At 39.1% G+C, this 24,929-nt stretch overlaps 1 protein-coding gene across 1 annotated transcript in view; it reads right to left on the minus strand.

Annotated features, from left to right (window-relative positions):
• Positions 1-1,001: 1,001 nt before the first annotated feature.
• The window catches only part of HPGD (15-hydroxyprostaglandin dehydrogenase), a 36,061-nt gene continuing 12,133 nt past the window's right edge, over positions 1,002-24,929 (minus strand). Inside the window, exons 4-7 of the mRNA XM_077814514.1 lie at positions 12,434-12,521; positions 4,750-4,826; positions 2,449-2,612; positions 1,002-1,140 (exon numbers count right to left, since the gene is read on the minus strand). Coding sequence (XP_077670640.1) covers positions 1,002-1,140; positions 2,449-2,612; positions 4,750-4,826; positions 12,434-12,521 — 468 coding nt within the window. The remainder of the gene's footprint in view (positions 1,141-2,448; positions 2,613-4,749; positions 4,827-12,433; positions 12,522-24,929) is intronic.

The raw sequence follows: 24,929 nt of genomic DNA on the forward strand, positions 1-24,929 counted from the left end.
GCTCTCAATTTGTCCAAACTTACAGTGAAGTTAAGGGCCATTTTGCCCAAGTAAAAGTGCAACATCAAAAGCTGTGAAGGTGCAAAATGTCTGGAAGATGTGCAAGTACTGTTCTTTTGGCATTCTGGGGTAACCATGTGAGCCAGCAGTGCACCATTATTCTCATCAGATGTCCTGTAGTCACCTCTTGCTGCCAAATATTTAGCCATTTACTGTTCATTCATTGATTCTTTTAAGTTTTAAAAGAATTGGAAGTCAAAGTGAGCATATATTTTTGGTAACTGTTTTTACATCAATATGTAACTGCCTGTCTAGGCAGTTAATTGAATAACCAGCGCTTGGGCCCTATAAAGGTCACCAGGGCTCAATTGCAGAGTGGTGCCCACAAAGAGGGAAGGTGTCTTGTGGAGAGGGGAGAAGCTCCCAGAGAAACACAGGCCCCAAGGAGGAGGGCTGCGCAACCCTGAACTCAGCGGGAGAGACTACAGGCCAGAGAGGCCAGGACTGAGAGGAAAAAGCCCCAAGGAGGAGGGCTGTGTGACTTCTGAAGCCAAAGGGAGATTTTCTATTTCAAGTTTATTTGTATTTAATAAAGTAGAATCCCAGTAAGGGAATTTTGTCTTATCCCCTTTTGAGCTGTGTGATGGTCCTAAGAGTCCTGACAGAAGGGCAACTGAAGCAAGCAGTGCCTGCAGTGCTAGACTAGGTCAGGAGTGGAGCAGCCTGCCACAAGCATATAATTACCAATGGGCAGAATCTGACCCTTATTACTGCATCATTGAATATCTTTTGAGCAATATGCTTATTCTATCAAATAAAGAATATTAACAGCAGCTTTTAAAATCAGAGTAAGAAATCATATTACTACACAACTGTATATTATTTCATTAAAGAGTTCAAATCATGTAACTCTTTGGACACAAACAACATTTGTCTTTTTTCAAAAAATTGTTTAAAAGACATTTTTACATTAATTTAGAGACAAGATAACAGAATAATATTTATATCCTTCCTGATTGAAAAGGAAGTGGACTATATTCTTGAAAATGAATCCCCTTGGATGCTGTAATCTTCATAACCTCTCCATTTAAAGCATCATCTTCAAGGATCATTAACAGTCCTTTGGCAATTAGCGACGGGCTACAGAAAAATAAATGTTTTTCCATTTTGAAAATCAGACATGGCACAGAATACCTTCTTGGATATCTTAGTCTGATAGCATAATGCACTGGAGATTGTGGAAAAAGTATGTACTAAACTAAGTATAAATAAAGGTTTGCATAAACATTTGCAAAATGAACCATCTACAATTTGCATAGATCTACTTCCAAGTCTTTTGGAACTATTACAGAAGTAGCAAGAGCATTTCTGGAAGGATATGGGGTCATCATAATTTGGACATGCAAAAAATATACAACTGCAACTTTGCAAATGAGCCCTTCTAGGTCTAGTCATTGGTAAATACTTCAGATGTTTGGCTGCCACTTAGTTTACTATCAAAGTTCCCTGAACTTTGATAAATGCTATAGGAAAATGCTTCTCTTCACTACACTGCAGATCTCCTCTGTTATGTATTCTGTATTTGTTTCCACTGACATTAACTGGAGAGCAGTGCAAATTAGGGGAGAATTTGCCCTCTGTAATTTGCAATAGTGACTGTAAAACTTCAGTGCTACTCAGTGAGAGCAAGTGACATCTGAAAAAGCAGAGGCAAACCAACATGGTGTTATGCTTTGAGGTACTAGTGACTGCATGAATCACAATCATCTCTGAGACTGGGTGTGAACTTATCATTCAGTTAAAGTGTCAGGATGAGTTAACCACAATCTTTGCCCCACCTAAGGCAAAAGAGGATGGTGAATCCTCCCAGGAGTTTGGACTGAGTGGGCTTGAGGGGTCTGGCTGTGATTAGGTGGGAAGGAAGTGCACATAGCAATTGAGAAGGCAGAAGACTGGCATACTCAGAGTGACAGACAGCCTGAAGGAGCAGATGAAAGCATGGTGTTTGACCCTGGAAGAGACCTGGGAAGAGATTTTTGAGTTAGAGGTGCAGGCTGAGAAGAGTGCTCCTGCTGCTGTGAGGAAAAGAAGCTGTTTCCTGCTGTTTGATTCCTTTTGTGTTCAAAGACACAGGACTTTGTACATTCTTTGTAAATAAATAAGATTTCATCAAAGAAAATAAAGACTCAAAGAAAGACTCAATCAATTTCTACTTCCAACTGGAACATCCCCAGGGCCCTGACATTTGATTAGCTGCTTGGGTTGAAAAGAGACAACAGAAATAAAATGGTTCAGTTGCCTTCTCTTTTGTCTCTCGTGTAGTTTGTGCAGAAATACAGTACAGACATTGGTTACACTGCCTTCTGTGGATCAGTTGCCTGTGGTGCTACTACTTACTTTCCCTTCAGCTAGAGAAGACAAAAGAATATTATGGGTAGCTTCACTTACTCCATAACACCATAGAACTTCATCATGTCTTTGATCGCATCCTTGTATTCATAATATTGTCCCATATTCTCTTCTTTATCAATAGACTGAAGAATTGGTGTGTTAACAAAACCTGGACAAATTGTATTTAGTCGCACGCCATAATTTCCCATTTGAGCCGCCATCTACAAAAGCGTCAGACACATTGTGTTCATTTTCTGCATTTTGTGAACCTTTACAAAGACTAGTAAACATGTTGCTTGACACAATCAGCAAAACTAACAGTAGCATATTAGCCCTTTATTTATCAGTGGTTGATGTTGGCAAATAGCATAAGAGGGCTGTGAGGGTGGCAGACTGGGTATTGATCCTGGTCTTATTTATGGCCTTTTATGATAGGGGTGTGTGTGTGTGTGTCTGATTATTTTATATAATTTCTGTTTTACACAAAATTGGTGCTCAAAGCAGAAATTAATTTGGTACGTGGTTGGGAGAGGTCGACATGAAGAGGATGAAGGCCATAAAAAGGAGTGTCACTCACATCAATGCATACGAGTCTTGATTACATTCTAGATTTTATTCCTTAATCTATAAAGTCAGGTGAACAATTATGCTGACAGCTTCTGGACAAGACTACCTCAGGCTACACGCAAAAATTTACCATGTACTCCAAGCTTTCTGTAGCCTTGGTATCATTACTAGCTAAAGAAATGGTGGTGGTATTGATGCTTGAATGTTTCAGGAAAAGTTTGAACAATATATTCTTTAGCAAGTCAAGACCTTGCATACACCCCATATTATTCTGACAGAAATATGAACATTTTATTTCCTTAAAACGGGTTTGGTTTTTTTTAGTTTTTCTCATCAGCAATGTCAGCTACAACCATCAGCATTATGGTTGGTATAATGATATTACCTTACACAGAAGAAGCAACTGACATCCTAAAAATAACCCCAGCAAACCTTGTTTTTTTCTAATATATAAAAAACTTTTTCATAAGAAAACAAAATAACATGACTATCTCAAATCACACCAAATTCCAGCCCTAAACTTTTGAATATTTTCCACTCACCTCCCTCACCACAGAAAATCGGGATTCTGTCCCTTGCCCTGGAATGACTTTCTTTTTGACTGCCTGTTCACCACTAAATTGTTTAATCTGAGGTTTACCATTTTTATTGGAGCCTTATCCAGAATCCTCTTTAGGAGCTGGCCTCCTAAATCTGGCAGAATCAACTACAGTCCTAAAAGTTGTAATTTTCACCCGCCTGTGTCAGGTTGCACCTTCTTCTCCATTATCTGGTAAGTATTTTAAGTCCTATTGTGTTTCTCCAGTGTTTTAGTTTCTTGTGTTCATTAGGAGGTGGCACATGCTCTCATTTTACCCAGTTTCTTTGTTGTTGGAATGATATTATAATATATTTTTTAAATCATGCAAAAAATGTAAATTATATACAGTCATGTGCAGACTATGGCCAAGGTGTGATATCTGTTTCCTATTCCAAAACTGATCTGGATTAGTTAACCTTAGAAGATTCGGAGCTTTGGGAAAACATTTTAAAAGTCTGGATGCTTATCCAAATATATCTCAGCTTCTTTGGGCTGGAAATTTGACTAGAAATCTCATGTGAAGAGGCTATCCTCAAATTGTGCACATAACTGGTCCATGAAAATACATGATCTTGTTATCCTCATACTTCCTTCAAGCCCTTTCCCTCTACTGGTATCTTTCCATAAATTAGACAAGAAGTTTCTTGTGACAGGGACTGCTTCTTTCTATATGTTTGTACAACACCCAGCATAGGCCCCATCCTGAATTGGAGCCTTTCATTGTTACTAGCACACCAATGTTAAGTAATCAGAATACCTGAATCAGCCTTAATAATGGGGAGCACTTTTCATATTCAAATCATTCCCCCACATTTACTAATTTGTATTGCAGCACCCACTTATTATATAAATATCATCCCTAATTTACAGATGGAGAAACTGAAATGATTTATCCAAGGTTGTCTATTTTATTGATTGTCTTTATCCTCTCTCTATATCACCCTCATTGCCCATACACTAAGAAGAAGATTGCCCAAACCTTGTACTGATCACAAACCCCACATACAACTCCATTGTTACCTCCTTGGACACCCCGTGAAATGAAGGAGTCTCCAGCTACCACCTTAAAAGCTTTTGTTAAAACAAAACCAAACCCCACACAGTACTTCTGTAGGCACTGGTTTGACTTGCATCGCTATAGAGAGGGAACCTGAGAAAGTAAGCATGTTCTCAAGGAACTGCTGATAGTGTTTTTGGCTACATATACTCACAGCTATAGACCGTGTGAATCCAATTATTCCATGCTTTGTAGCACAGTATACTGGTTGGTGTGCAGCAGGCATGAGTCCTTGAAAAATGAAAAGAGTTGAATATACACATTAATAATCAACACATGTTGAGATTATAACAACTGCACAATCAAATGTAGCAGTCATTACTAGTAAAATGTCTTAGTTCTAGCTGTAATTATGAGGTCAAATTGGGAAAAGGACAGGGAGTAAAAGACCAGCCAAAAAAAAAAATAAATAAAACCCTCCAGAAAAGAACAAAAAGGCAAGAGAGAGTAAGGAGACAGGAATGGAAGCATAGGAAGAGAAGAGTATTGTTCACAGTCTAGCTGGAAGGGCATGTCGAGTGGGGTACTGCAGGGATCTGGCCTGGGTCTGGTTCTATTCAATAGCTTCATAAATTATTTGAATAATGGTTTTGAGAGGGCACTTATAAAGTTTTTGGATGATATCAAGCTGGGGAGGGGGGGGTTGCAAATGCTTTGGAGGACAGGATTAGAATTTAAAATGATCTTGACAAACCGGAAAAATGGTCTGAAATAAATAGGATGAAATTCAATGAGGACAAATGCAAAGTACTCCACCTAGGCAGGAACGATCACTTGCACAAATACAAAATGGGAACTGACTGCCTAGGAAGGAGTACTGCAGCACAGGATATGGGGGTCATAGTGGATCACAAACTAAATCTGAGTCAACGATGTAATACCACTGCAAAAAAAGTGAACATCATTTTGGGATGTATTAGCAGCAGTATTGCAAGCAAGACACGAGAAGTAATTCTTCCGCTCTACTCCATACTGATACGGCTCAACTGGAGTACTGTGTCCTATTCTAGGCACCACACCTCTGAGTTAATGATCGAAGGAGTGGCACTGGGAAACACATAAGATATCTAAGTGAAGAAGGCATGAAGATGAGAGTGAGAAAAGACAAGGAACAGTGGAGTAAAGGGCTCAAGATGGGGAGTAGGAAGAAATGAGAGCAGAGAAGCAGACAGGGCAGAGTTCTGAAGCACCTTGGAAGGAAGACAAGATTAAATAAGATGTAGAAGGCATCCATTTGTATTATGCTTAGTATAAATGGGCCCCATTCTCAGTTGGCCTCTCTGGTAAAATAATACATCAGTGGACAGATTCAGAAAGGGAATGATGTTCTGGGCAGCAGACTAGATAGATGATTTTCATTGTGACATTCTGTGTATGTGGGAATGGAGCAAGAGGTGTTTTAGGGAAGCCAAAGAGTGATGGGATGTAATAGCCAAGGCATGGACAAACGGTTTAGTTGTAAGAAGAGGAAGAGTTGGATTTTTCAGAGATTGAGGGGGAAAAGAACCAACATGATTTGTCTATATTTGGAAAAGAAGAGAAGCAAAATGAAGATGATGCCTAGGTTGTCTCTCTGTGTGATGGGAGTGGGGTGGGTGTGGTATTATCAGTTGCAATAGAGAAGGAAGGAAGTGGAAGAGGGCTTGGGAAGAAAGATTAGGAGTTCAGTTTTTGCCCAATTGAGTTTACACTGGCAGTAGGATAATCAAGAGATGACAGACAGACCATGAATCTATGTACTTATACTAGCAACTTCCACTATATTAGAAAAAAGAAAAGGAGTACTTGTGGCACCTTAGAGACTAACCAATTTATTTGAGCATGAGCTTTCGTGAGCTACAGCTCACTTCATCGGATGCATACCGTGGAAACTGCAGCAGACTTTATATATACACAGAGAATATGAAACAATACCTCCTCCCACCCCACTGTCCTGCTGGTAATAGCTTATCTAAAGTGATCATCAGGTTAGGCCATTTCCAGCACAAATCCAGGTTTTCTCACCCTCCACCCCCCCCACACAAATTCACTCTCCTGCTGGTGATAGCCCATCCAAAGTGACAACTCTTTACACAATGTGCATGATAATCAAGTTGGGCCATTTCCTGCACAAATCCAGGTTCTCTCACTCCCTCACCCCCCTCCAAAAACCCACCCCCATACACACACAAACTCACTCTCCTGCTGGTAATAGGGATTTCAGTCACAAGGGTGCTAGCAGGCATAATGACTAAATTTATAATGCAAAGGGACTGCAAACTCCAGCTGGAAATTATATAACTTTAAGCAGTAAAGCACAGCCTGTCCTAAATTAGAGATATAAAACTCAAATACATTCCTGAAAGGAGATGTCATAAAACTTGGATACTAATGTTTGTTGTTTAGCTCTGACTAATGGAAATCACCCCAATTTAAAAAAAAAAATCTGTTTATTCCCTTTTGTTTTTTGTAAGTAATATCACCAACAAAGGGTGTGATTCATCACAGTGGAGAGGACACATGCAAGGATCTATGTACTACTCAAGTCCTTAATGTGGGATTTGAATAGAGATTAAGTGATGCATAGGGGGTGGTGTGGGCTCTCTGCTCTGGAGTCAATTTCAGCCAAATGAAATAATTTTCTGTTAAGGCACAGCATTATAATTATAACACTGACATGAAAAACAATATTTCAGTGTTTAAGATATCTTTATTTCTTTATTTAAATGTTACACTGATCCAGTTAAAACAGCATCTTTATTAGCGCTGTTCACCTTGGGGGGAAGAATAGTGTGTTACAACGAATGGTGGTGACTTTTAATGGTGGTGCAAATTCCCATCTCAGATTCAAAGATCCAGCCTTTGGATGCTTTTGAAAGTTATTACAATGGATCACTGTACCCTGGCACCCCTAAAGAAAGAGCGATTGCTCTGGTTCTGAACCTCCATCTGTGACATCTCTGTAGGCAGGAGCCATAGGCCTTTCTAAACCATGCTTTTTTATGACTCTGGAGAGCTATCAATGAGTTTACTCCTATTTGGGTTTGTCCTCCAAGAGTAGAGCATTTCTTACTTCCTGCAACGTAGAGTTAGCACTAGTTATCAATATTATCCATCACACCTAAGCTGTTGTTTGTTTAATACCACAACGTGCTGTAAATAACATAAATATAAAGACAATCCTAATGAATTTACAATTGAAAAGGCAGGTAGAAGACAGGATGCATCCAGAAGAAGGGCTTAGAGGTTATTTAAGCAAGCTACTGTTTATTTGAGAGAGAGAGAGAGAGAGAATAGATAAAAATCAGAAAATAAATTTAAAAAGCATACCTAGCTGAGAATGAAGTGGAAGATAATACAACACCTCACTTAGATATCAAAAGACAGTTTCACTAACCCTACAAGTCAGAGCAATTCTTCCTTTCATTTTCTCTCTTCCTGATTTCTTGGCAAGCTGACAAAAAGGCAGCTCCTCTCCTTGGTTTATACTCTAGTCACTTTGTTGTTAAGGTGTCCGGATCACTCGTTACCATTTTAGACGTGAAGTGAGACTTCTAACTAAATCTGTTTGTTCATTTGTGATGGTCAATAGTTTTAATTAAATTTCATGATCCACAAATTGGGAAATTAGCATTGGTGATGAAGGCTGTATGTCAGAGTTGCATTTGTTGATATTACACTTTCTTTCAGACTATTGAACAGGTTTGGTGAACACACAATTAAGCATTTCCTCCTAGGTATATTTCCCCAAAGGACAGGGATTACCCACTAGGATTTGAACAAGCATCTCTTTTTAAATACTATTTATTAGCATGTAGTTGGTCTTTCATCCCCCTTTTTCCCCATGGCTGCATTGCTAGCTATCCTGAGATAAAATTATTTTTCCAGTATAACAGACTTTTTGCCATGTTGGTTTGTGTCTATTTTATAAAAGATGCTTATCAAAGCCTATAGGAACATGTATAACAATTATTTTTAAAAAGTGAATAATTGTTATAATGCCAACTTAAAAAGTAGAATTTCCAAGCCTCAAAACAAAACTGAATGGCCCTCCTCCTCCTCAGACAAAAAGCTGAAAAACAGAATGACCTTGCAGTATGATCTGAAGGTCAAAATCTCTTTTGGACCAACAAAGGTCTAACAAAGGAAACAAATTAAAGAGTTGATGAACCTGTAGCTGTGCTATGGGCTGAATGATGAGAGAGAGGGTTCACCAGAGGCTCTGGTTTGAATACAGTTCACTCTCCCTATGTAGACTTTATTGTAGGGGTTCTGCTTTGCAGAAGTCACTTGCTGCATTCCTTTTAGGACATTTTACAAGTAGCAAAATCAAAGTCCCTTCTGTTTCCCAGAGCTACTACCCTGATTTATGGTCAGCACAACCCTTTTTTTCTTTTCTTGTCTGAGAGTATCACAATTCTTTTTAAGATATTGAGCCTAAAATCCAAATCCTGCAACCACGCACATACGTGTTTAACTTTACTTCCACGAATCTTCCATTGAAATCACTTTATAATAGCAAAGTTCAGCATATGTAAATGTTTGCAGGATCGGGGCCTAAATTAGTGTGCTTTCTGAAATACCCAAATGCATTGTCTTCTGGACAAACATCCTATGGAAAAAGCACTATATTGGCAACTTGTGGACCCTGCACCCTGGAGTGTGGGTCACTTGCAGGGATCATCTGCATATACCTCACTTAATCATTTCCCTGCTATTGCAAGAGCCTCGGGCCCGGGTGCCCCTTGATTTCTCCTATTCACTGCCTGTGGCACATAATAGTCTAGTCTCCTGTATGCTTCAATACATTGGTCTCATTTTGGTTGTTGGGTTTAGCATGTAGGTGCTGCTGGGTGGTGTTGGTGTCTTGTGATATACAGGAGGTTAGATTGGATGATCTGGTGGTCCCTTCTAACGTTATATTCTATGACTCTAACAAGTCAGTATGTTTTTACACTAACTATTGTACCTACTTTTAAGTCCTCTGTACATATATTTTGCTTTTTCTTTTCAGAATCCAGTTGGCTCAAAGGCCCTAGTTTATACCATAGCTTCCTGAAAGCATAAAATCTGCCAAAATTACCAAACAACAAAAACCCAGCCAACAACAGAAACCCAGCTAACCCAACCATCCTCTTCAATTTTTGTTTTCAACCTTAGCAGTTACATTTAACATTGTATGCATTTTCTCTGAGTAGGTGTAAAACCAATTTATACAGAAATCACAACCCTCAAAACTATATTCTAACAGTATTTTACAAGAGGGGTTAACATGTCTTACTCTCCTTAAATGTCAAGTGATATTTATGATAATGCATTCATTTAGAAACCTGTGGCAAGCTCTCTTCTATGGGACCAGTTCCGCAGCTACACACACAAAACTCCCATTGTCTGAGAGACTTAGTGGTATAACTTCCTCTTTTTATATGAATGCATAACTCCTTTGAAAGTTATCAGAAGTTTTATAGCCTTGAGAGGCAGCATGCTCTACAGGGATAAGCAGAGGGTTGGATTTTTTTTGGTTAGTAGTCAGGTACTTTTCAGTTCTAATCCCTCTTGTGCCAAAAACTTCCTGTGTGGCCTTAGGCAAATCAGTCTTTTGCTGCCTCTATTTCCTGACTTATACCTACCTCGCAGAGGTGTGGTAAGGAACAAGGCCTTGATCGTGTAAGAATCTGGGTACTCTAGCCCCAATCCAGCAAAGCACTTACTCGTAAAGAAGGTGAGTAGTACCATTGACTTCACCTTGCAGGACTGAGCTCTAGGGCTTGAACCTTCTCTAATTAAAATCAGTGGCAAAATTCCGATAGAACTGAAGTCTAATCAGTTAGTGTATGTACCGGACTTTGAACATAGAGCATTTTATAAGCATTAAACAACTATTCTTCTTGCACGCAATGCGAGATAAAAATGTTTGCTATGCATAGAGCCTGTCTCATGAAAACATACTTACAGAAAATTGAAAACCAGAAGTGATAGAGAAACGTGTTTGTTAATGGTCAACAGAAGCTAAGTCTGCTGAAAAAAGGTAACTCATTCTAGTGAGTGTTAAACAGCTACTCAATGGGGAGTTTTATGTGTGCAGTCACTGCAGGACTAGAGACTTAGATAGCAAAAGAGAGTATAATCACAATACACAAACAGGAATAAAATAAAGCCTGTGTCAACTTTTTATAATCTGCTTTTTCTGATGACCTTGGAAACAATTGCTAAACTCACGCTATGTAAAAGTAAAGAAAGCAAAGTACACTTTGTTTTTTAAAGAGATAGTCGTAACCTTTAGAGCATAATGATCACATTTAAAAAAAAACATGTTCAAGTAAATAAATAAAATTTTAATTGATTAATTAAAAAGACATTTCTAAAAGCTTATCAAAACCAGAGAGGGCTGGGTTACTAGATCTTAAAAGTCAAATCATGCTGTAATGCACTAGGAAAAGTTCAGGTCCTGCAAGCCTGGAAGCAAGACTCATATCAGTACTACTGACTCAGGCCCCATAGTGCAGTAGTCTACAGCTTCCCTCTTTTTCTATGTTTATATGCTGTGTGAAACTGTTTAATCTTTCACTAGGGCTGATAGTTTGGGCCTGATCCAACACTTATTGCAGTTGATGGAAAAAATCTCATTGACTTCAATAGGCATTGGATCAGGCTATATTATCAATGCTGAGTTAGGGCTAAATGAAGACATTTAATGGAAAAACTCGTGTGTGTGTGTATAAAACTGAGTTTAAACTCACATAGCTCCAATGCATAATATAATTGGGGTGACTTGGTTTTCTCAGCTTGCAGATGTCTTGATATGCAGGGGAACTCTGGGCATCCAATCCACAATAATCCCTATACTCACTCAGTGCCTCCTCCTCCTCCTCTACTCTATACTCAGTCCCTCCTCATTTAATTATCAGTAGCTCCTAGGACCCCTTGTTATGGACCAGGACCCCATTGTACTAGATGCTGTACATTCACAACAAAAAGACAGTCCCTGTCCAAAAGAGTTTACAATCTATATATATAAAAGACAAGATTATTTTCTTACCCTCAGGTTCTCCCCACATGGTTTGAAAATATGAAGAGGGACTGGGCTGGAATCAATGCTGACAGGGTCGCTATTAATTCCTGCAAGTATTCCCTACATGTCTGCTAAGGGATGATGCCAGGAGGACCACTTCTTGTCCAGCTACTCTCTCTAGTATCAACAGAGTTAGTACAACATAATGTTCACACAAGGGGGCTTCCAAAGGGTTAGAGGAAGGAGAGAGACAGCTGCTTTTGCTCAGCTTCCCTCTTTCTCATGGATTTTTGGCCCATTATAGAGGATTTTCTGGTACTTTCCTGCCCTCTAAATTTAATTCCTGTTGATCTATTTATGCTACAAAAATTAAACAGTTTAAAAAATAAACTCAGAATGTAAATGTTTCCTCTTTGGGTCTATAAATATTGAAGACTATCCTTTCATACATACAGTATGCTTCAAATGCTGTTTTTGGCTTTCCAAGATAAAATATTAGTGAAGTATAATGAATTAAGCCTAGCTGATGTTCACTTAATCTACAATATTGGTAACCTTGGAGGGAAGATTAAAAAATTAGATATTTATACCAAACTCATAATTGTGGGACCTGAGACTAATCGTGCAGGAAATTACTGAGTGTATAATTACATAGCCCAACTGGGCTGGGAAAAATAGTAGCCCTTCTCTATACATTTTGGAGGTCACTGCAAGACAAGTAGATGTTGTACAGGTCTGAAGAAACAACAAAAAGATCATAAAAAAAGAAAGAAAAGAATAAGGAATAAATATGAATTAACTTATTTTAAAAAGTACTGGCAAGGATTTAGAAATAAGATTTTCTTACCTGCCAGAGATGAGATATTAATAATTACCCCTCCATTTCCTTTTCTCATGTATTCCAGGCCAATGTATGTTCCTCTGATCACAGAAGTCTGATTTATGAAATATAAAGGGGAAATAAATTCTAAATTTGTCCTTTTATCTTCTTCTTCTTGAACAGTGAGGCTTTTCTTTATAATGTCGAGATATGACATAGATAACCCACGGCAGGTAGCATTAAAGAAGTACTACTGCAGTTGACGTAACAATAACAGCCTGAAACAAATACTGTTTGCTTAATTATTGTCACGCTATACAAGTGTTTCCCTTGCAAATGAAAGTGATCAATCAAACTTTTCTTTGGACTTGGGATTCATTATTATTATTTATTATGCCCAGATGGTGTATTTTGCACTGAAGAATATACAAGTAACTGACTGAATCCTCGAGAGGTGCTGAACCCTGTAACTCTCAGGGTTCCAATAGGAGTTTCATATATTTAGCACCTTCCAGGATTTGGCTCAGTGACATAGTCCCTGTCCCGAAGAATTTAGAGTTTAAAATCCTCATTCTCTTCCATTAAAGTCAATGGAAGTTTTACCATTGGCTTCAATAGGAGCAAGATCAGTCCCAAAAGACTATACAAGGATCAAATAACAAGGCATACTGGGAGACCCAAAGAAGATCTATAAGGTAAAACATACAAATATATAAACAAAAGGATGGTGATGTTTTATATGGGCTAGTTACAGGCTACATGGGAGAGTGTTTGCTTTTTCCAGAGGGATTGGAGAGAAGGAAAACTGATACTCAGGCCTTGCCTAATTTTGTTTTACTGAGATTCACTACTGCACTCCTCTTGCAGTCAGAACTTACTTAATCTTATACAAGAGTTCCAGGATAAGGTCCCAGTTGAAAAACTGCCCCTGCCTGTGCAGAATTTCACCATTACTGCTTTAGTGATAAGTTTTAAAACTATTTCCTTTTAATTAAATATAATAAAAATGCTGCTTTTTGCCTAGATCTCCCTTTGACCTTCAATTTTTCCTAAAATTGAACCCTAACTCAGGTGATTTTTCATATTTCCAATTCTATTTAGTTAGTCAAACAAAAAGGATGCCTTATAGCCAGGAAGATTATTTCACTTTTTAAATGAGATGTTTTATAAATATTATTCGTGTCTAGCACTCTTTACAGAACCCGACTTTAAATTAAGAAGTTCAAATGATGAAGCAGCCAGTCCTGCAAGCCCTCTACACATGTACTCCTAGTGAATTCATTGACAGTTCTGAGCAGGGAAGGTTTGCACGATTATCTGTAAATGGGGAGGATGGAAAGCTCCCAAAATAATAGAAATATAAAGTTAAAACCAGTCAGCCTATGACTAAAGCCCGGTTGTAAGGAGTGGCCAGTTAAACTGGAAAAAACCCAACCTCTTAAAATATGAGAACATTAACTTTGTACTAGTTCAGTAATGTTATCTAAATTGCAAATACCAAACTGGAAGGATTTTAAAGGTGAGGTCTCTTTATATGTTTTTATTTTTCATCTATAAACTATTTTAATAGTAAATGCAGTAGATATAGTTAGCAGCACACTATAAAATTTCATGTAGAAACCATGATCCAGATCTTGCTGTACTTATACAGGAAAAACTCTGGTTCGCTTTAATAGGAGTTTTGCCATGTGAGAAGATTGCACAATCAAGTCTTGTATTCTATCATACGTACTTTTTACAGTGCTCAGGAGCATGTGAGGCGCTCAAGTATAAAATAATAGATATTTTTCCCCGTCGCTCATAACAAGAAATTCCAGGGAGTATATTACTGGTAAGTAAGTAGGGACAATGGACAACTATGGGAAAGTTTGCTTTATTTTTGTTTTAAACAGAACACAGATATTTCATTTTTCTTCAATATTGATGGGATCATATGTCTACATTGTATGTGACTGATGTTAAATTATTATCATCCCTTTCAAAATGAGCAGTTAGCTAAATTTGGGGTTGAGGGTTGTTCCAGTTAGGAGGAGAAATTGATGACAGTCTGTTGTTTTCTTTGATGCTGTCATAAATATAAAGGGAAGGGTAAACACCTTTAAAATCCCTCCTGGCCAGAGAAAAAACCCTTCCACCTGTAAAGGGTTAAGACGCTAGGATAATCTCGCTGGCACCTGACCAAAATGACCAATGAGGAGACAAGATACTTTCAAAAGCTGGACGGGGTGAGAAACAAAGGCTCTCTCTGTCTGTGTGATGCTTTTGCCGGGGACAGAACAGGAAAGGAGTCTTAGAACTTAGTAAGTAATCTAGCTAGATATGCGTTAGATTCTGATTCCTTTAAATGGCTGAGAAAATAAGCTGTGCTGAATGGAATGCAGATTCCTGTTTTTGTGTCTTTTTGTAACTTAAGGTTTTGCCTAGAGGGATTCTCTCTGTTTTGAATCTGAGTACTCTGTAGGGTATTTACCATCCTGATTTTACAGAGGTGATTCTTTTTACTTTTTCTTCTATTAAAATTCTTCTTTTAAGAATCTGAATGCTTTTTTCATTGTTCTTAAGATCCAAGGGTTTGGGTCTGTGTTCACCTATGCAAATTGGTGAGGATTTTTATCAAACCTTCCCCAGGAAGGGGGGTGTAAGATTTGGGAGGATTTTGGGGGGAAAGAAGTTTCTAAACGGGCTCTTTCCAAATTATATCCCTGTTAGATGTTTGGTGGTGGCAGCGAAAGTCCAAGGGCAAAAAGTAAAATAGTTTGTACCTTGGGGAAGTTTTAACCTAAGCTGGTAAAAGTAAGCTTAGGAGGTTTTCATGCAGGTCCCCATATCTGTACCCTAGAGTTCAGAGTGGGGAAAGAATCTTGACAGATGCAATCTTGTTTATTTACAAAATATGTACCAAGCCCGTTTTCCCTAAACACAGGAGGAACCAAAGAGGAAATATTTTCTTTGCTTACAGGCCCAAGCCTCTTTAGTCAGCACCACACCCAAAAGTTCTAGGCTTTTTCTCAGGGCCACACTCCATATTTGTCCAGGCTGTCTCTTTCTGTCGTCTTTACATTCGTCCAGAATGAAAAGCGACAGTTACTACAGCAAGGTTTAGCCCAATGCACAATGGTAATATACATCCTTGTGTTTCTAATTTCTTTTACTGATGGAAAAATTGGAATCTGTAGGAAATATTGGCATATTGTTGATTTTAATCTCAAAATACACAAAAAGTCTGCAGATGAATATTGCCACAAGTTTCAAGGAAAGGGCTTTGATTAAATCTACTGCATGTGTCACCTTGGTTGATTGGTCCATCAGCCCTCACAGAGAGAGAACCGATCACAACATGTTGTTTGTGTTGGTCTAGCCAGTTCTTCAGCCACCCACTGGCCAGGCTGTCAATGGCACTGGACACCCGATCAGCAAAGTGCACCATGGCCCAGAACCCCTGAGCTCAAGCAATCCACCAGCCTCAGCGTCCCAAGTAGCTGGGATTACAGGCACACACCACTGCACCTGGTGTTACAGTATACTTAAAATTAAAAGGTTTCAGAGTAGCAGCCGTGTTAGTCTATATCCGCAAAAAGAAAAGGAGTACAAGAACGTGTGAGGAACAGTACAGGGGGAAAAATAAACATGGGGAAATAGTTTTACTTTGTGTAATGACACATCCACTCCTAGTCTTTATTCAAGCCTAATTTAATGGTGTCCAGTTTGCAAATTAATTCCAATTTTGCTCCAAGAGACTGCTGAATTGGAATTAATTTGCAAACTGGACACCATTAAATTAGGCTTGAATAAAGACTGGGAGTGGATATGTCATTACACAAAGTAAAACTATTTCCCCATGTTTATTTTCCCCCCCTACTTTTCCTCACACATTCTTGTCAACTGATGGAAATGGCCCATCTTCATTATCACTGCAAAAGATTTTTTGCTTTTTTCTCCCTCTCCTGCTGGTAATAGCTCACTTTACCTGATCACTCTCATTACAGGTGTATGGTAACACCCATTGTTTCATGTTATCAGTGTATATAAAATCTCCCCACTGTATTTTTCACTGCATGCATCCGATGAAGTGAGCTGTAGCTCACAAAAGCTTATGCTCAAATAAATTTGTTAGTCTCTAAGGTGCCACAAGTACTCCTTTTCTTTTTTAAAATTAAAAATGATCTAAACCAGGTTTAGATGAAAGTTCCATAGCTCAACTATATCTTAATAATGGGATGAATATAGATACCAAATCTAAATGCTCCCAAATGTAGGGAAAGTTTGGATTTGGATTTTCAACCTAAAAGTTCTGATCCAAGGCTTTGGTTTGGACTTATTTTTATTTTAAATGAATATGTATGTGGAAACTAACAGATCTAGGGCTTGTCTTCACTATGGGGGTAAGTCGACCTAAGTTACACTACTCCAGCTACGTGAATAACATAGCTGGAGTCGACTGTAGTTTCGGTCCACTTACCCCGGTGTCTTCATGGTGCTGAGTTGATGGGAGATGCTCTCCAATTGACTTCCTTAACTACTCTTGGAGAGCTGGAATACTGGGGTCAACCAGAGAGTGCTCTGCCATTGATTCAGTGGGTCTTCACTAGACCCGCTAAATCGATCCCGACTGCTTCGATTGCAGCAGCATCGATCTCCCTGTAGTGGAGACCAGCCCCTACTATCGTCAGTGTGTCCTAAAGACAATATACAATGCCCAGTTATACAATAGGTCAAAACCTGATAGCAACCTGATAGCAACAGATAGCAATATGGGAAACTGATTTCCCCGCGCAATACATAAGAGACTGGGCATTGCCAAAGTGCCAGCTGAGATGTTGGAAGTAAATTGAAAGCCTTTTCAGGCCACAGCACCCACTACCCATAAAGGTCGGTAACCTTTGATTTTGACCCTAGACGAGTTGTAAACTGCACACTTGTCAATCTTTAGGTTTGCAAATGCTAATACATTTTATAAATATCTTCCCTAATATTTGTGAAAATTGCTGACCTCCTCATTCTACTTTCTGTTCACAGGATCATTATGCTCATGCACTTTTCTATCTGGGCCCAATCTTATGATGTGTTTAGCAACTTCAACTCCTACTGCTGTCAATGGGAATTGAGGGTGCCTTATAGAAGCCAGGCTTATGTACACTCTCTTATACTCCTTAAAGGAACAGTATTTGATACATGTCTTCAGAGATATGTCTGTTAATAAATGTATTGTGTAGGGCTGTTTAATGTTAATTGTACTATATAACCATCAAAGGAATTATTAAAGCTATGTGCATTTATGCCTGATGGTGCTGCCCTAAGGTATAATTATTCTGGTGATAAACAGTAGCTATAATATATAAGGTGAAAGCAGCTGAACTGTTAATAGATCCATTAGTTGAGACTGGTGATGAAGAATGTTCTATATATGTTATAGGTTGCACAGAGCCCACACTAAGCCCCGTAGGTAGGTCCCTACTAAATTCATGGTCCATTTTATGGTCATGAAATTTATGATTTTTAAAATCCTATGTTTTCAATTATTTAAATCTGAAATTTTATGGTGTTGTAACTGTAGGAGTTCTTAGACCTTAGTCCGCCCCATGCTTTGCTGCACATTGGGCTACCCACATTTACATCCTTGCCTGTCAACTGCCCTTCTCTCCAAATCTTCCCATTTCTTGTTGAGGTGCTTGCTGTAGTTCAGAACTGTTCATTCCATGTTATTTGTGGTCTTCCTCTTTCTTCTTGCGTTTTCTGGCTTCCATTCAAGGGCGGTATTTGGTAAGTGTTCTTTTTCCATTTTCAGCACATATCCCAGCCACTGCTGTCTTCTTTTGTAGGTTATTTGTGAGAGGGTGCCTTGTCCAGTAATTTTTCTGACTTCATTTGTCTTCATATATCTCTATATGTTATTCCCAGTATTCTTCTCAGACATTTGTGATGAAATGCATCCAGCTTAGGAGTCTTGTAGAGGTCCTGACCCAAAATGGGGCTGTGGGGGGGTTGCAAGATTATTGTAGGGGGGTTGCGGTATTGCCACCTTTACTTCTGCACTGCAGAAGTCTCCCGCATGAAATCTGTATAATATAGGGTAAAAGTACACAAAAGACCAGATTTCACGGGGGAGCCTAGCGTTTCTCAAACTGGGGGTTCTTTCACTCCCCTGTGAAATCTGGTCTTTTGTGCGCTTTTACCTTATACTATACAAATTTCAGGGGGGAGACCAGATTTCATAGTCTGTGACGCTTTTTTCACAGCCATGAATTTGGTAGGGTCCTACCCATAGGGAATCAGATAGAGGACCTATCCTGTCCTAGAGAAGCTGCTCAGCCTGCAGGGTGGAAAGGAAGAATCCCACCTGGGATAATTAAATGAAATAAATGAATAGGAAAGGGAAATAGCTTGGAACTTTTTGAGGAAGTGCTCTTCCTCCCCCCCCCCATCGCTTCCTTCCCTACTTCAAGGAAGTAATAGAGCCAGATGATTCCCAGACCAAGTCCCAACCACATGGCAGGGAGAACCTAGCTAGTTGACTGCTTTATCAACATCACAGGATTGCAAATTTTCCTAGACTAAATTAATGCTATTAATATTTCTCTTGGCTGAAGCAAACCAGCAAGTGTTTGGAAGTGACTCTTGCCTTTATACCAAACTGAGGAGAATCCTGATCCTAAATGTGAGGGTTTGTCTTCACTGCAGAGTTAACTTGGGATCTGTCTTGAGTGTTGTCACTAACCTGGCTCACATCCACAAACAACTCCTCCCCCATGTGTAACAGAGCTTTACACCTGAGCTAGATGCCCCGTTTGGTGGTAGAAGCTAAAGCTAGAATGCTGCCCACATTTGGGTTGGTAGCCCACTCATTTTGAAATATGGACAAAGGCTAAGCCACTCGAGTGCTGATGGTCCTCCAATGCCTTCCCACAATTCCCTGCATGTGCCCAGAATGACCACAATTCACTGGGAAAGAATCATAGAGTGTCTCAGCTGACTGTAACACAAAGAACCATGGGATACTGCCCTCACAAGTCCTAGTGATGCACACAAAGTGAGTGCAGCACCAGAGTGGATGCAGCTGAGTGAAAACACTGGAGTATGGCTTTGCATTGTGGATGCTCACACCTGGGATAAGCCAACCCAGGGGCTCACACCCAGGTGCTGATTACTCAAGTTAACGCTGCAATGAAGACATACCCTGTAAGCAGGCCAAAAAAAGAAGCTCCTTGCAGAAAAGCATATGTTTTAAATATAGTATTTGTTTCTCCTTTGTGTTGTACTCTCTACTACTGCTGGTATGTCACTCTACAGTTTAATGCTCCCCTCATACTTTATCCCTTATGAAATGCAACTTTGAACTCCCACTTTTGGAATCAGCCAGAAACACTTCGGCTGGAGTGTTTTGGAGGAAACTCTCCCAGATATTACTTCAAGCTACTATAAAATATGGCTGATGGAAAGCCAAACAGCCAAAGAACAACCTTCATATTTCTGTACACCCTTGCTTCCAGTTTTGGATAATAAGGCAAAAGGAAATCTCTGAAATTACCTCCAAGCCAGCCAAGTATAAATATTTTTCTGTAATATGGCCTTCAGTGCACTGATGTAGGACTAACAGGAACATGTGAGGAGAGAAGTGCCTTCTGGTTTGGTAATTCTTATCACATACTTTGAGAAAGAAATGTTGACCCTTACTCTTAATCACTGATCATTCTTAAATCAGTGCATTCATCTGTATTTTCTTTTTTTGTATTTGAAAATAAAAAGTCACTAAAAATCTGTTTCCCCCCCGCATTGTTTTAATGTATATCTGCTAATCCACTACATGCAGCAGAAATCATGTCAAAACATAAAGCATGTTGCCTTTGAAGAAGTGACTTGTGATAAATAATCCATTTACCATTGTATTCAGCAGCTTGGATGTTCTCCATAAAAATTTCAAGAACAAAGAACAGCAAACTGTTCAAATTAGAAACTGAACAGTTACTAAATGCAGGTAAAGTGAAAATTAACAAAGCTGAAACACCAGCAGTTGTCCCCTAGCTACCAAAAACCCACTATTGGTAGCAGCTCTGAAAGTAACCTCACTGCTTGCCAACAAAATCCACCATCTCCATACTGTTGATGATAGTTTTCTTACTTAAATATACACATTGATTTATAATAAATAATGAGGACACTCATCATTACACCGTTACAGGTCTGAGTATACTACCAATAAAAGCAGTTGCACTCTGACAGCTGCCAATAAAAAGTGTATTTACCATGCTACTGTCCAGCAAAGTTATAATCATGAGTGTAGAAACTTGTCTTAATGTAATATTAGTTTACTTCTGCAATCCCAATTACAGAATTGGATGAGAGTAGTTCATGCATGCCAAAGCACCAAATGCTAATAAAGACAAAAGTAAAATCCCTGACAGCATGCCATTATTTTGCAAAGTAAATAATTGGACACTGAGGCAAAACACCTCAACGTAACTGTTGGAGAACTCAAATCCCTACCATATATTATGACTAATGACCCTAGTTAACATGCTGACTGGTCTTTTATGTGTAAATGACAAGCTCAAAAACAAAAGTTACAAACTTTTAGCCTCCTCTTGTAATCTTCTTCCCCCACAGTGGCTTTATAGTTTCAGCTATATTACTCTAAACAGAAAATATGGTGACATGCTGTATCTAAGCAAAGCCTAACACATTTCTCCTGGCTTTAGCAACATGCCTATTCTACGTTATGTAACACTTAGATACGTTGACATACTTATCACCTTTAATTCAAATTCACATGCTATTTCTACATCGTTATGAACTTCCTAGCATGATCTATAAGCACCAGTGCAAAAATGTGTCCATCTTCACTGTCTACTTCAAACCTCATTATCAGCCATTACGTTTGACAAATGTTTACTGTTAACTCAATATATGAGGTATTTCTAATAATCCAGGGATTCCATCTTATTGCGCTAGCTTCTTGTAGCAGTAAAACACCACATCTTCTTACCTAGAAAAGCTAGTAACACCACATCTTCTTACCTAGAAAGCTTTCCTGCTGAGAAATGATTTCCTGCATTCCTGTAAGATTGGAGATGACTATTACATTGGTACAAAGATGAAAAGGCAACTGGTGTGTTTGGGAAAACTTGTAGACCCCTTTATCTCCTTACCTCTCCTGACACTTTTTATATAGGTGTTAAAAACAATTTACTCTATGTTAATAGAAAACAATTGATTTGGGCAAGTTCATAAAGCAAGTTACTGAACAGGTGGAATTTGAACCTTGATTGTTTGACTTTCATATTTTCTTTGTTGCTTGATTAACATCATACTTCATGAGCTATACATAAAATAAATGAATAATATATGAGGTACCTATGAGGCTTGAAACTAAATGCTGCTGGTAAGATTTGCACTGCAGGGGGTAAAACAGCATGTTGCTGTTCTCCAGGGTGGGGTGTGTTTGGGGGAAGGGTTGATCCCGTCAGGGTTTGGGCTTTAATACTACATTCTAGGAAGCTGGGTTTAAACAGTTTCTCATTACACTATAAACAATTTGCCTCTCAGTGCAGCATTTGCCTCAACATTAGTCACTGTTAGCATAAACTGAGAGTCCATAAACCAGTAAGATCACATGCTTAATGTACAATTACTGAGGTAAATCTGCATGCCTTTTTCTAATGTGTTCTTCCATGATCCACAATGGCATGTGAGTCACAGATAGGATTATTTTCAGAGCTTGCAGATTTCTTTTTATACATATGGTCTGATCTGCTGCAATTGATTTCAGTGGGGGCAATTCTAATCACTTTAATAGAAATAGTTTTCTCTTCATGGCATGATCATATCTGGAGCACTGACTTAGTATGGGAGAGTACTAGTGAGCTACTGAATTGCAAGGGTGATTTCTCTCTTATTAACTAGTAGGCTGTTGGCTTGATTCCAGAAAGGACTTAAATCTTTGCCTATGCAATTTAATTTTTTTCAGAGAAAATCATTCTAAAAAAAAAAAAAGGGTTCATTTAATCAGTCAAGTACAAGGATATGAAATTGTGACTTTCCTTTGATGTAATCACCATTTTGAACATTGAGGAGTACTTATGGCACCTTAGAGACTAACAAGATTGAAGACTGTAACTTGCATTTTGAATGTGTAGATGTGACTAGCTGGAGATGTCCAGGACAGAATAAGGCAACTTATTGCATGCCTCGCACCTTCTTGAAGCAACCAACATGAGTTATCAATGGTGTTTGTCAGAACAATTGATTGGATAAAAGATTTGGTTTCCCACTTTGTATCCAGGGGAAGGTGGGACTTTAACCACCTGACTGCAGCTTTGAAGCTGGTCTGGGAGTTGCATGACAAAGGATTGGAAACCATATTTAAGGACAGGATCTCTCCAATCTCTTTCTCTTACTCTTACTTTTACTAGCTGATCATAGACCAAAAACTGAAGGACTGCTGGAAGCAGAAGCCAGGAGTGGCCTACTTGTCTGACAGATGAAGTGGGCCAAAGGGCTCATAAGAAAGGGTGAGCATGGAAAGATTATATAGGTTTTTTTTTCCTAAAGATCTGAAATTCTTGTATGCTTTGAAAGTAAAACTTATTGTCTCTTAGAAACCCCTGTGCAAAGACCATTCCTTACTTTATCAAAGAGTTAAACTATAATCCAGTGCAATGGAATCTGTGGGAGTACACATAAGTGACTGGGGAAGCTCGGGTGGGTTCAGCACTGGTTTCAGGACCTAAGGCAGTTTGTGCTGTGGAGTCCCACATCACAAGGAGAGGTGCTAGACAGGAGGTAAGCACCTGAAAGTGTGGTTGGGTCCTGTTACAACAGACTGGTGACTGTACACTAAGGAGCTCAACTAAGTCTGTAAGATAATCTTTGTCTTGCATTTGGCTAGGATATTTGAATTGATGAGAGTATTAATTCAAGATTCCTTACACAATCCCCAGTATGATATGTAGTTCTTAAAAATATTTTTTATAAATAAAGGTTCCAAACACTTGACGCTATTCTAGCTTTCAGAAGAGGGGAGAGAGATTGCAGCTGAAGTGATCCCACTGGAGTTTTTATTTATGCATTGGTTTGAATGCTGGGCCATGGGTGGCATTCTAAGCTCATAATCTTTAGCAGTAACTAGGGAATGGCTGACCTGCGTAGTCTCCTGTTTTTCCTGCATGCTTGAATCTCCTGGGGAACTGGAAGACTTAACAGGAAGTGGGAGAGATCATAGCAGCTAGGGGTGTGTGCTAGTAGAACATCTCATCCTCATTTCCAGTCAGAAGACCTCAGAGCATAGAGTTTATAGGATGAATGTGTGGGTAGCTGAGGAGGTGATAGAGTACCTCATGCTATCTGTGTGAAGTTGGGATTTTTGAGTAGAGCTGAGACTTTGGGAAGAGAAGCAACAGCAGGGCCAGCAACAATGGCAGAGCTGAGCCTCGAAATGGCCTCCATGATTCCAGCTCCCACAGAGCTGGGCAGTGGGTCTAAAATACCCCCCCAAAGAGAGAGCCAGTGGTTAGGGTGATAGCCTGGGTCTTGGGAAACAGGAGTTCAGTTCCCTGCTCCACCCTAGATGTGTGGCATTGAGAAAGTCACTTAGTCTCTCTGTGCCTCAGTTCTCCATCTGGGGAATAATAGCACTTTCCTAGCTCACAAGGGTGTTGTAAGGATAAATATGTTAGAGTGTGAGGTGTTTAGCTACGACAGTAATGGGGCCAAATAAGTATCTTAAGTAGATAGAATCTGACAGGACTGATGAATGGACAAAGTTGTGACACGCCTCACTGAAATACACACAGCAAAACCCTGACCGATAAGACAGTAAACATATGAATGCCAAAGTGAGGGGAGCTCCCTCTCCTGCCCCATAAATGTCATTCGATGCAGTGTAGCCTGTAACTTGAGGAGTTAAAGGCATTTAAATGACCAGTAAATTTTGATTTTCCTTGAAAATATTAACCCAGTTGCCTTCAAGGGACTGTATTTATTATTAAATACATTCTGCACCAGGGTGTAAACAGGTTAAGGGAAACCCCAGAACTAGAGACTGAATCAAATGTCCTGTCAATGCTATCAATTACACCTCTTTAAACTTCAGATCCACAAAGTTGCTGAGCAAAGTGGATTGTTTTTTTTTGTAGCTCATATGATCAGGAGTTAGATAAGCACTCTTCCGTTCTTCTATCTGCAGGACCAAGCTATTTAAGTTCTTCGTAGGATCAAGCCCTGAGTGACTGTGACACGAAGCAGGCTTCAATTTAGAAATGGAGAAAACTTCACCAATCTCAATTATCAGACAATTTTTACCTTTGTTTGTATAAATTAGTTTATATAAATGAGACCAACAAAAACGAAAAATGACTGATTTAATGATGTCTGCTAGACTTCCTCAAGTTCTGCCCAGTAATAATGAGACTCTTGCATGCCTGAACAAATTCTATGCATGTATTTGAATTTTGCCTCTTTCTAATAACTGTTGTTACACAGCTGCAATATTTGAGCTTTCTAATGCTGCCAGTGAAATATATGTAAAACA

The sequence above is a fragment of the Eretmochelys imbricata genome, chromosome 4, assembly GCF_965152235.1.
Source record: "Eretmochelys imbricata isolate rEreImb1 chromosome 4, rEreImb1.hap1, whole genome shotgun sequence".
Lineage (NCBI taxonomy): Eukaryota > Metazoa > Chordata > Testudines > Cheloniidae > Eretmochelys > Eretmochelys imbricata.